This window comes from Eretmochelys imbricata, chromosome 10 (assembly GCF_965152235.1).
Source record: "Eretmochelys imbricata isolate rEreImb1 chromosome 10, rEreImb1.hap1, whole genome shotgun sequence".
NCBI classification, from domain to species: Eukaryota; Metazoa; Chordata; order Testudines; family Cheloniidae; genus Eretmochelys; species Eretmochelys imbricata.
Window position 1 is genome coordinate 82,717,876 of NC_135581.1, and position 13,472 is coordinate 82,731,347.

Below are 13,472 nucleotides of genomic sequence, written 5' to 3' on the forward strand. Positions count from 1 at the left end.
GTTCAAACAAACTGGAAGCACTTTGCCAGTCCTAGTCAAAAAGCTCAGATAAACAATACTATGTGCTTACTGAGTAACCGTGCTGAAGAGTTAACAATGATATTTTACAATGAGTTTTTGCTTGTCTGTTGATTTAATTTGTTTCTTTTAGAGCTCCTGAAATCCATAAGTATTCTATTAAAATAAACACTCCTTCCACTAAGCTTTTTAATTATAATCCACCTCTAAAGATGTATTAGAATCTACAATATTACCGACAACATGCATATCTTGTCTAAGTGTATTGCATGTTTCTGATTTAAACTAAACATTTGAGGGCAGGAGTCATCTTCCTCCATTTGTGCCATCTCAAGTACCAGGACAGCACTCACAATAAATCTGTTTAGTTGAATGAGAAGAAAGAACAAAGAAATAGTTTATTTTTTGACTGTGTAGAAGGTCAGTTTATCAGCCACAACATATTACAACAGTGTTTGTTCTGGTCTGTCTTGACAGAAGACAACATGGTGGACCCACATTAGCCCAGCGTTTCTTGCATGCGGCCACCCGGGGTGTTTCTTACGGCCACAGCCTCCTGGACTGTGACTGAGGGGGTAAAGTAGCGGCCCCTCACTTCCCTTCCCTGTTGCTCCTGGATGCACCGCCTTGATGTTGGTTGCTGGAGCCACCAGCAGGGATTAGGCCCTTACCCCTTCTGGAGAGAACACTGGAGGAGCAGGCAACCCGTGATTTCCCCACCTTCCTAGGGGCTGGGGGGCTCAGGCTTTGGGCTTCAGCCATGGGGTGGCAGGGCAGCAGGCACTGGCCGTGGGGCTTCAGGCTCCATCCGCAGGCACTGGCTGCACGGCAGCAGGTCCCAGGCTCCGGCCACATGGCTTCAGGATCCATCCCCAGGCCCCGTCCCCTGGCCATGGGGCTTCAGGCTCTGGGACTTCAGGGTCCAGCCCCCTGCTGCTTTCCTGGCCCCCCACCCACCCATCCCCATAGTCCCTGGCCCCTGCTGCCTCCCCCAAATCCCCATCCAGGGCTTAATTTGTCCCCAGGCTTGCCAGGGCTGAGTAAGTCTGCTGTGAAAAGTGATACTTGTATGTTTGTTAATATCACTTTTCACAACAGACTTACTAGCTAGCAATAAATAAATTACAATGATGTGGATGTGTGTTTGCGCATATTTATTTGTTTTTCCTAAAGCTAATTAAGTATTTTAGGAAAAAGTGTGAGAGCGGCCACCAGCAAGAGTTGGTAGCCACACTCTGAGGCCACCAAAAAATTTGTCCTGAGAGCCCCTGCATTAGCCTGCGTCTACCCTGAACTTTTCCTCAGATTTCTTACCGCTGCCAGCAACAATGGGAGCATGAGTGTTGAATGGTCATGAGCGTTTTAATCACCATGTTGTCAAGACATGCTTTTAACAAGCAGGATTAGACAACACAAAGGTTAAAATGCTGATGGCCAGCCCCTTACCTACATTCTAGCTCTCACCGAAGCCAGCAACAGCAGAAATTTGAATTTAAAAAGGCCACATCTAACAAGGTTTTGACCAAACTAAAAACATGATTCTCAAGCATGGTTCTACCATTTATTTTTGCAGTCCACAATGGCAGAAATAAACCATGCCATAATACATTATTGCTATACCCATTATGGTATATTTTTATAGTGTAGACAGGGCCTCAGATAGATGCATATCATTGCTAACTGACTAGCTAATCCAGAGGGTTACAACATACTTCAGTTCTGATACCAATACAAGAGTGATCAGATCCGAATGTGTAATTGCACTCAGTCATTTTACTATCAGCCATGGATAAAGAGGAGTTCCACTCCTTATATAAAGAAATGTGGAGGAAAAGTCATTTATATAATAGACTACAGCAACATCCTCATAACATATAACTTTAGGAACATTTATCTGTTATTAACTACAGAGGTTGCTCAGAGACTACAGTTTAATAATGTATTATTTGGATTAATGCAGAAAGGTACTGCTTGGAAACCTATTTTAGTAGAAATAGGTTTGTAAAAGAGCCCATCTTAATTTCAGACAATAGCCACCATACCAAAATCTTTGACAGAGTCTTGAGAATTGCTCCCTCCATGCCTCGTTCAGGATTCTGCTTATTCTGGATTTTAAATATGAAGGTGAGCAGAAAGCAATTTTTAAAACATCAGCCTAAAACCATATGTATTAGCAGCTTCACCCCTCCATTTCATTTTGGAGTAAACATGACACAATTTGTTCTCAGAAATTATCAGAACCAATTATCAATAACAAAAATTGTTGGCACTTACTCTTACTATATTAATGTGCTGCTAAGAATTAAGATCTGTGATAGCATCTGGACAACTGGATTAAAGGTTGACGGGGGTTCACCATATCAGATAGGACATCACACCACTTATTCCAGTATTTTGCGTCTAGCAATGACAAATGCCTAATGATTCTGAGGAAGACAAAAAAACCTCAGTGCACCAAGACAATAGTGGAGAGTTACATAGCAAGGTAGGATTTTTTTTTCCTGACTCCTCTAGACAAGAATACTTAAAAAACACAAAAAAACTACACATCTCATTTTGGATAGCGACCACTGCCAGTGGTCATATAATTATCCATCCACCTCTTTTTCAACATTCTATGCAGAATATAAATCTTGACCATCCACAGTAATGAATTCTCAGACTGTGCAATGAACAAAGTAACATTTCTTTCTATGAGTTCTGAATGTAGTTTAATTTTGATTATTTCTTCCTCTCCCCCAACTATTTTCTCCAGTCTTATATTACAGAGTGAGTTAAAGTAATTCGTTTTTAATATGCCCCTAATTTGGAATCTTTCAGAGTCCCCTCAAATTCTTCTCCTTTAAATAATGTAGGTTATTGAAATTTCATATGTGCAGATTTCAGTAGTTTCTAACCATCTTTGATGTCCTACTCTACAGACATTCTCAGTCTCCACTAAATCTTTCAAGTGTGGCAGACAACTGGAACCAGATGTGGACATAACACCACTCGATATAATTTAAGTAGTTTCTCTTAAACACGTCCAAGCATCCTATGTGTTCTTAACTTCTATTGCATGATGTCAGTGACCTTTCCAGAGGATCTCCTACAGCTTTTCACCCCTGAAACTCCAGAGCCCATCAGTACGCATGTGAAGGTTATGCTATTTTTGTCAATAAGCATTACCTTACATTTGTACAAGTTAAGTTGCATTTGCCATCCACACTGCCCTATCGGGCAATGTGTTTAAAGCTTCTGTTTTTAAATTAATTTTTAGGAAGTTGTCCACTCATTTCTAGCATATCAATATAAATTATTTAGAATAGACCGGCATGTTGAAGTATTTCCAAAAATACAATGCTAAAGGGATATTTAAGTCAGCCTTGTTGAGATATTTTCAACAAATATTAGTTTTCCACCTAAAATATAGTGGCTAGGTCTCAATAACACACACTATTTTCAATTTAGCCACAAAATAAAGTAAGTTTTACAAGACTGAACAAAAAATTTTAATGAAATTTTAATATATTATAAATATATGAATTGTGGAAACAAAAAGACTGCAACATAACATAATAGCAAAAGATAGCCTTAATGTACTTTGAAGTCATATAAACAATATTGACCAGAACTGATTCAGATGGCACAACTACTAGAATGACAACTTAACTCTAAAGAGAAAGTTTTAGTTGCTAGTGGCTATAGTACTTCTAAACTACATGATTTAATGAAAAAATCATTTGCTTGACACACCACTTCTGAAACTGCATAGTAAAGTATTCCAATCCTGGCTCAGTCAACAGATGCTAAAACGATAAAAAAAATAATTCACAGAGCCTATGCAAGAGATTGCTTTATTTAAAGTGAGAAATAAGACAAAACTAGACTGGAGGACTGTGATGTCAAAGCTTGCTCCATGCTTTCCATTATGAAAGACATTAAATTACTACATTATCGCAATGACATTCCTCCTTGTTTCCTACCCACTACCCAGTCCTCCCACTTTACTCCTCCCTTTTCCCTCCCACACTAAGCTTTATGATCATGCTCCTCCTTATCCCTACAAACTCTCCTCCCCTCTAACCAACCTCCTCCAGCATTCCACCCTCATTAATAATCCCCTCCCCTTTTTTCTCCTGAAGTGTTGTGCAGTCATATTTCTCACTGGGACTGGGCACATGTAGTTATATTTGTGGAGCACTCTAAAATTATAAAATCTGTGTACGATGCTGTAATAACTATTAGCATATAATACGAGTACAAGAAGTCTAAATAATACCAGAAAAAACTTTCAGTCCCCAAGAGTATAACTTTGACAAAAAGAAACTTGATGGAATGAATAATACACAACCTCTGTGTCACCTCTAATTCAGAGATGATTCAGCAGCCATTGGTGTTTCTTGATGCACAAATAATCTTTTGCATTTCATTTGTTCCAAAGTGAGGATGAGTATCTTCATTGAACGCCTAGTGTAACTTGCAAGAATGCAGTACCTCAACAGTAACTGGACCACCCAAAGACATTTACAGCATCAGTACATGTTGGAATCTCAAGAATGTAGAATATTTAGGGTTGAATGCTGCTGTGACCACCTCTAAGCATGAGCAACTGACATCTATAAGGTGACATACATCTTGAGAACTTTAAAAAAAAAATCAATTTACCATCGGTGAATAAGGCACTTTCCTTGACAAGAGGTGGCAGATGGTGCGCAAAGCCCTCAATTTATGTAGAATTTAGCTTTTTATTTTAAGAAGTTTCTAGATCCTACAGCTACAAACTTAACCTCCCAATTGTGAAACACAGCAGCATTGTTCACCTGAGTATGATCTGAGTCCATTCATGTGACTGAATGGACTGCTTAAAGCTTTCCCAAGCAGCAACAGCATCAAGAAGTTAACAAAACTGGATAACATCCCTTATTCAGAACTTTATACAGTCTGCAAAGGAATTGACACTAATTCTGTCAATTTCACTCTGCTACTGCTTGAGAAAGTTATGAAAAGCACCAGATCCATGCATAGAGGCTACTCAGGAAGAACTACGGACCAAAAATATAGAAGCTGTGTGAGAGATCTTACCTGGAGAAAAAGGCTTAGGAAACAAGGGGTTGAAAGGAAGTACCTTTCTGCCTTCCAGGGGCTAGATGAGGGTGGGGGAGCTTGGAATTTATTGGACACCTACTAGCCAAAATCTAATGCAAAAAAAAAAAAGAGAGAAAGAGAGCACGCTCCCAAGATGGATCCTGGGACAGCATCTCAGCAGGATTCCCACTATCTTCCCTCCCACAGCAGTTAGGAACAGGGCCTGGAATTCTCCAAGGCATTTCTCTTTACTTGCATTAACAGCCACCCACACAAAGTTTTTCCATAGTAAACTTACAAGCTAGAGTTTGGTATGTACCTGGTAAATATTTCAAGGCCTAATTATCTCAAAATTACACACCAACAATTTAATAACTAGTACCCACTACACACCTCGATTTTGTGGCATACTGACACCCATCCAAAACTCACGCTGTACACCATATCATCAGCAGCTCCTCCCATCTACATTTGACCATGAATATGAACTTCTTCGTTTCTGCATGCCAAATCACCCTAGCAATAGCCATTCAAATCACTCAGTTCCTTCTCAGAAAGTTAGTTTCTGTTCAGTCGTGATCCTCAATGTTTCATAATCTCAGCAAAAGCAATTTACTGTCATATATCAAAATAATCTCAACTTTACAAAAATATCTTGTTGCGGTAAATGAATCACATTTATTTGAGGGTGGGAGGGTAATTGACCAAAATCCTGTATCTTCCTATTTTCCCTCAAAATTGTCAATTACTGAATATCAGTGTGGTGATTTACTAAAGCATTTCTTAACATTTAAGTATCACCATGTTAGACTTGCTCTGAAAAAGCAAAGAATACGACTGTAACAGATGACTTCTAATGACTACCATAAGACAGTGCAAGTCTATACATTATACGTCAAGCTTAAAGACACTTCTGAACGTATGTGGGGCAGGACATTGAATCATAGAATATCAGAGTTGGAAGGGACCTCAAGAGGTCATCTAGTCCAACCCGCTGCTCAAAGCAGGACCAGTCCCCAATTTTTGCCCTGGATCCCTAAATGGCCCCCTCAAGGACTGAACTCACAACCCTGGGTTTAGCAGGCCAATGCTCAAACCACTGAGTAACAGCGTTAAACGTGGTACTGTGAGACAGAGAAGAATTAGCATTATACCAAGCAAACTTCCAGAGCACAGTTGTACAAACGTGAGGGCTGTATTTCGGAGTATTTCCACACCTCTTTCCAATAAGCCACATTTCCAAGTGTACAGTATACACACATTTCCTGGGAGATAAAAACCCATTGACAGGGCACGTAAGCTTTAAGAGAAGCGACGGAATACAGGAGGCTGGCTCTGGAGAGCTGGGGGGGGACAGAGAATTCCATCACACGCACCCCCCCACGGCACGGCACGGCCCTCTGCGCAGTGCCCCACGACCCCCCACTCATCCCCCACACCGCCCCGCGACTCCCCCCCCTCGTGCCCCACACCCCCTCGTGCCGCCCCCCCACTCGTGCCCCACACCCCCTCGTGCCGCCCCCCCACTCGTGCCCCACACCGCCTCGTGCCGCCCCCCACACTCGTGCCCCACACCGCCTCGTGCCGCCCCCCCACTCGTGCCCCACACCCCGCGCCCAACTCCCCGCCCCCCGCAGCCCCCAGCCCAGCTCAGGTCACGGCCCCCCGCGCGCGCGCGCGCGCTGAGGCGGGGACTCACCGCGCCCCCGCCCACCGACGCTTCGTGCTGCTTCTTCAGCCGAGACTTGAGGCTCTTCATGGCGCGGCCGCGGCTCGCTCTGCCGCCGAGCGGGACGGAGCCAGACTCGGCGGCTCCAGCGGGGCCGCCCCTCCGCCCGCCGCACCCAATCGCCGGCCGCCGGCGCGGGCGCGCTCACCAATGGGAACGGAGCGCGGGGGCGGGACTTCCCTTTGGGGAAAGGGGGGGGCGAGCCTCACCTGGGCGGGGGCGGGGCCTGCGCACCTGGCTGCTCAGCGCCCCGCCCCCGTGGCCGCCGCAGGGCCCGAGCGCGGCCGCCAGGGGGCGCCCGCGGCAGCGCCCCAGCACTCACTGGGCGGGGGGGGCTGCTCCCTGCAGTGCCAGGGGGCTGTATAGATGCATAGGGGCCCAGCAGCCCCTCTGCACAGGGCCTGCCTGGGGCGCCCCAGCAGCCCCCACCCCAGAAAGCCTCCTTGGCGGGGGTACATCCTAGACCCCCCCCACCCCAGAATCACCCTTTGTGGCTGGGAAGCTAGCTCTGCCGGCATCACCCGCGGCCTGGGGTTTAGGGGTACACTCAGAACCCCCCCTTGCTGCCCAGGGCTTTGCATGGTCGAGGCTGCAGCATTGCAGGGGACATAACAAGGGGGGGATGGCCCTGATTCAAGGCTGATTGTTTTAAATATGGCTTTGTGCTGGGGGTGCAAGGCCCACAGGAGACAGGGGGAGCCTTTGCCCTGACTTTCCAGCGAAGCCAATCAAAGCAAAACTGAGCCATAATTTGCCTTAAATAAACCGAAATACAGCACCACCCCCCAAGAATCCTAACCATGGTGAAAGAGAACACTAGATTCCCACCCCCTTTACATTTACTTCCAGAAACAGAATCAGGGAGGGTGTTTTTTGGCACAGCTTCGTTCAGCATGAACTATTTCACATCGCTCTCAGCCCATCACACACAGTAGGACGATGCTGTGAAGTTTTGGGTTAGAACTGCAGGGCACCATTCATTTCCACCTATAACGACTGTGATTGATGTTCAGTTTTGTAAAACCTTAGTCATACCCAATAGAAATGTGGGGTCTAGCTCAGCCTGACAGTACCCTGTTAGGTAGATTTAGACAGCACAGCGTGGGACAGCGCTCCCTGCTCCCAAAATCTCCCAAACAGTTCCTTAAGCCATTTGAATACACCTTTTATTCTACAACTCAGATATCTTCACAGACAATCAATCAATCAGTTTGTGCTAAATAAGCCTTTGCTTGGCTGGAAGAGTAGCTGATTGTCTTTGGAGATACCTATACACAAATGAATTAATGTTTTACTCAGCTGGGTTAAAGAACACAGAATTTTGGAACAGTGACGCCCACACATTGGACATATATTGATTGTATGTTGTTTTAGGTTAAAGGAACAAAATCTTCAGGAGACACACGTGACAGAGGTAGCAGCATCCTATTCAATGAAATAAAGCTTTGCCACTTTTTTGGCCACATTATTGAAAGGCAATTCTTATGTCCAGGTCTGGCCCTGTTTTACAGGAATCCACTCTAGACTTTGTACAGAGTTTACACTCCTCTTGGAACATGAGCACTTCAGGCCAAATGGCAGATTTTCAGTCTTTACCTCTCTTCTTGGGCACTCAAAGTTTCTCCTCACCCCCATCTACCAGCCTAATAAAAAGCGGATTCTCAAGAAAGTCCCTGTCCCTTTCTTTTAGAAACCATCATTCTGTCTTTTATGGACACCTCTAGTCCCGCACTCCATGAGATTGTCACAAACAAAGACCCTGCTTTTCTTCATTGCCACACTGAGTCAGCCAGCCAGCCAGAGGCACTTGTGCAATAAAAGAGCCATAGCTTTCCTTTGTACTCTTGTCTGCACAGACATTTCCCATGGCTGCTACCACCAGCCTTGGGAGTCCCAGTGTTGCAAGCTATTGGCTGCTGCCAGTGTTTTAAGCACCTCATCTAATCCTGCTCACAACAAGTCTATATTTGATGTGATGATAAAAATGCCAGCAGCAAACGACAGCCCTTCTGTACTAGAGCTCCCAATGATGCTTACATCAGTGGAGATGTAAAGATATCAACAGTAATGGAAAGCTTCCTTAGCTTAGACAGGGCTACGGAGCCTAAATAGCTCATTCCCACAGCATGCCTGAGCATCAACAGCTCAGAGAAGGTGTTCAGATGTTATGGTGATGAAAGGCCACATAAGTACCTGCATAAACAGACAGTGAAAAAGAGCCCCTCATGGCCACTCTTGAATCTAGTCTTCCACAATGCACTGCCTAGTCCCAAACTAGCAAAATTTCCACCCCATGCTAAAATGAGTCAGAATAAATCAAGCAGCTTTTGAGTTCAGTATAAAACACTTCCAAGAGGCTGCTCTGAGAAACAGGTGGGTTCTAAGTCCCAAACTTTTTACAGACACGAAAATTGCGATATTACAACAGAAAAACTTCAAAACCAGACTCCAGCGAGAGACTGTTGAATTGGAACTCATTTGCAAATTGGATACAATTAACTTAGGCTTGAATAGAGACTGGGAGTGGCTAAGTCATTATGCAAGGTAACCTATTTCCCCTTGTTTTTTCCTACTCCCCCACCCAGACGTCCTGTTAAACCCTGGATTTGTGCTGGAAATGGCCCACCTTGATTATCATACACATTGTAAGGAGAGTGATCACTTTAGATAAGCTATTACCAGCAGGAGAGTGGGGTGGGGGCAGAGAAAACCTTTTGTAGTGGTAAAAACCCATTTTTTTCATGGTTTGTGTGTATAAAAAGATCTTGTGTACTTTCCACAGTATGCATCTGATGAAGTGAGCTGTAGCTCATGAAAGCTTATGTTCAAATAAATGGACAGGTTTCAGAGTAACAGCCATGTTAGTCTGTATTTGCAAAAAGAAAAGGAGTACTTGTGGCACCTTAGAGACTAACCAATTTATTTGAGCATAAGCTTTCATCGGATGAAGTGAGCTGTAGCTCATGAAAGCTTATGCTCAAATAAATTGGTTAGTCTCTAAGGTGCCACAAGTACTCCTTTTCTTTTTGCAAATACAGACTAACATGGCTGTTACTCTGAAACCTGTTCTTATTTACAATGTCACCTGAAAGTGAGAACAGGCATTCGCATGGCACTTTTGTAGCAGGCATTGCAAGGTATTTACATGCCAGAAATGCTAAACATTCGTATGCCCCTTCATGCTTCCTATTCACTTATCGCAAGCTGAACTCTTGCTTTCACTCTACCAGCAGATCCATCTCTAACATCTGACTTCCCGCTGCTGTGAGAAGTGCTTTCATACACTCTCCCCACCTACCCCTTACAAGCTCCTAGTCAGAACGCAGAAAGCCACCACCCTGTCCTCCACCCAGTCCCTCCTCAGAACTCACTTCTGCTGGAATGCAGACAGTAGAGTACAACCTGCTGAGAGCTGGGCAAATGGAGAGCTGTGATCACTACCAACGGGCGGAGGCCAATTGAAGATTGCACACTTTATTATATTTGTTATCCAGTCCCCCTCACTCCTCCCTCCTCGTTTTTTTCCTCCACCTGTGACCTCTGGTCTTTCACACTACATTCTTTGGGACATTTCCTATATGGTTGTACAGCAACTAACACAATGAGGTCTTTAGGTGCTACTGTGATATAAATAATAAACAACAATCATGTAATTTGTCTACACTGGCAAACCGACCCACTGCTGACAACAGTTGCCAGCCATGGGAATTGCTGAGCTGGTACTGAATACCACGTCACAGTTTTGGGGTAACTGCACTTCTAACCCCTTTGTGCCCCCCCGGTCTCAGGACTCTTTGTCAGGGCGAAAACTCACATCCCGCTCCATCCACAGCAGGAATTTAGTCTGCAATTCCTTTTTCAATTCACTGTGACTAACCCAGCAGATCTAACTTTAGCCCAGCGCCTGCAGATCTGCTCTCTCCCAGGAGCTAGGAGAGGAGACCAGTGACTAGCCAGCCTTCACAAAGCACCGGACATTTACTGAAGACAAAAGCATTACAGAGAAAAACACAATTAATTGTCAGCACACATGCTAGCTTAGCGGTTGTCACCGTCTGCCACATGGAGACCCTATGAGGTTTCAAAAGACCTTCAAACCCTTCCAGCAGGGTTTTGCCCTCTTGATTAAAGTCTCCTCTCAGTTCATGGACCAAGGGAGGGCCACCTTTGAGACAGTTCAGGCTGACTGTATACCATTCCTTTGTCTGCTGTCTCTTGAACCCAGCCAAAACTCATCTATACAATTCCACCAGGGGGTGGTACTTCTGTAGAGTGGTTTACCTGCCAGGGATTTCTTGCTTTAATTAACCCCTCACTGATTTCATTTCTGCAGGAAGCTCTGTAATGGTAACTCTTCTCCACTGAGCCAGCAATGCCTAACTCAATACAAAGACAAGGTGGATGAGGTGACATCTTTTGGGTCTGCTGGTGAGAGAGACAAGCTTTCAACCTACGCAGATTTCAGAGTAACAGCCGTGTTAGTCTGTATTCGCAAAAAGAAAAGGAGTACTTGTGGCACCTTAGAGACTAACCAATTTATTTGAGCATGAGCTTTCGTGAGCTACAGCTCACTTCATCAGATGCATACTGTGGAAACTGCAGCAGACTTTATATATACACAGAGAATATGAAACAATACCTCCTCCCACCCCACTGTCCTGCTGGTAATAGCTTATCTAAAGTAATCATCAGGTTAGGCCATTTCCAGCACAAATCCAGGTTTTCTCACCCTCCACCCCCCCACACAAATTCACTCTCCTGCTGGTGATAGCCCATCCAAAGTGACAACTCTTTACACAATGTGCATGATAATCAAGTTAGGCCATTTCCTGCACAAATCCAGGTTCTCTCACTCCCTCACCCCCCTCCAAAAACCCACCCCCATACACACACATACTCACTCTCCTGCTGGTAATAGCTCATCCAAACTGACCACTCTCCAAGTTTAAATCCAAGTTAAACCAGAACATCGGGGGGGGGGGGTAGGAAAAAAAGAGGAAATAGGCTACCTTGCATAATGACTTAGCCACTCCCAGTCTCTATTTAAGCCTAAATTAATAGTATCCAATTTGCAAATGAATTCCAATTCAGCAGTTTCTCGCTGGAGTCTGGATTTGAAGTTTTTTTGTTTTAAGATAGCGACCTTCATGTCTGTGATTGCGTGACCAGAGAGATTGAAGTGTTCTCCGACTGGTTTATGAATGTTATAATTCTTGACATCTGATTTGTGTCCATTTATTCTTTTACGTAGAGACTGTCCAGTTTGACCAATGTACATGGCAGAGGGGCATTGCTGGCACATGATGGCATAAATCACATTGGTGGATGTGCAGGTGAACGAGCCTCTGATAGTGTGGCTGATGTTATTAGGCCCTGTGATGGTGTCCCCTGAATAGATATGTGGGCACAATTGGCAACAGGCTTTGTTGCAAGGATAAGTTCCTGGGTTAGTGGTTCTGTTGTGTGGTATGTGGTTGTTGGTGAGTATTTGCTTCAGGTTGCGGGGCTGTCTGTAGGCAAGGACTGGCCTGTCTCCCAAGATTTGTGAGAGTGTTGGGTCATCCTTTAGGATAGGTTGTAGATCCTTAATAATGCGTTGGAGGGGTTTTAGTTGGGGGCTGAAGGTGACGGCTAGTGGCGTTCTGTTATTTTCTTTGTTAGGCCTGTCCTGTAGTAGGTAACTTCTGGGAACTCTTCTGGCTCTATCAATCTGTTTCTTTACTTCCGCAGGTGGGTATTGTAGTTGTAAGAAAGCTTGACAGAGATCTTGTAGGTGTTTGTCTCTGTCTGAGGGGTTGGAGCAAATGCGGTTGTATCGCAGAGCTTGGCTGTAGACGATGGATCGTGTGGTGTGGTCAGGGTGAAAGCTGGAGGCATGCAGGTAGGAATAGCGGTCAGTAGGTTTCCGGTATAGGGTGGTGTTTATGTGACCATTGTTTATTAGCACTGTAGTGTCCAGGAAGTGGATCTCTTGTGTGGACTGGACCAGGCTGAGGTTGGTGGTGGGATGGAAATTGTTGAAATCATGGTGGAATTCCTCAAGGGCTTCTTTTCCATGGGTCCAGATGATGAAGATGTCATCAATATAGCGCAAGTAGAGTAGGGGCTTTAGGGGACGAGAGCTGAGGAAGCGTTGTTCTAAATCAGCCATAAAAATGTTGGCATACTGTGGGGCCATGCGGGTACCCATAGCAGTGCGCTGATCTGAAGGTATACATTGTCCCCAAATGTGGAATAGTTATGGGTGAGGACAAAGTCACAAAGTTCAGCCACCAGGTTAGCCGTGACATTATCGGGGATAGTGTTCCTGACGGCTTGTAGTCCATCTTTGTGTGGAATGTTGGTGTAGAGGGCTTCTACATCCATAGTGGCCAGGACGGTGTTATCAGGAAGATCACCGATGGATTGAAGTTTCCTCAGGAAGTCAGTGGTGTCTCGAAGGTAGCTGGGAGTGCTGGTAGCGTAGGGCCTGACGAGGGAGTCTACATAGCCAGACAATCCTGCTGTCAGGGTGCCAATGCCTGAAATGATGGGGCGTCCAGGAGTTCCAGGTTTATGGATCTTGGGTAGTAGATAGAATATCCCAGGTCGGGGTTCCAGGGGTGTGTCTGTGCGGATTTGATCTTGTGCTTTTTCAGGAAGTTTCTTGAGCAAATGC

The 13,472-nt window shown here is 44.8% G+C and overlaps 1 protein-coding gene across 1 annotated transcript in view; it reads right to left on the reverse strand.

Annotated features, from left to right (window-relative positions):
* UACA (uveal autoantigen with coiled-coil domains and ankyrin repeats) overlaps window positions 1-6,844 on the reverse strand; it is a 73,923-nt gene extending 67,079 nt beyond the window's left edge. The window contains exon 1 of the mRNA XM_077828902.1: window positions 6,785-6,844. Within this exon, the coding sequence (XP_077685028.1) occupies window positions 6,785-6,844 (60 nt within the window). The remainder of the gene's footprint in view (window positions 1-6,784) is intronic.
* Window positions 6,845-13,472: the final 6,628 nt, after the last annotated feature.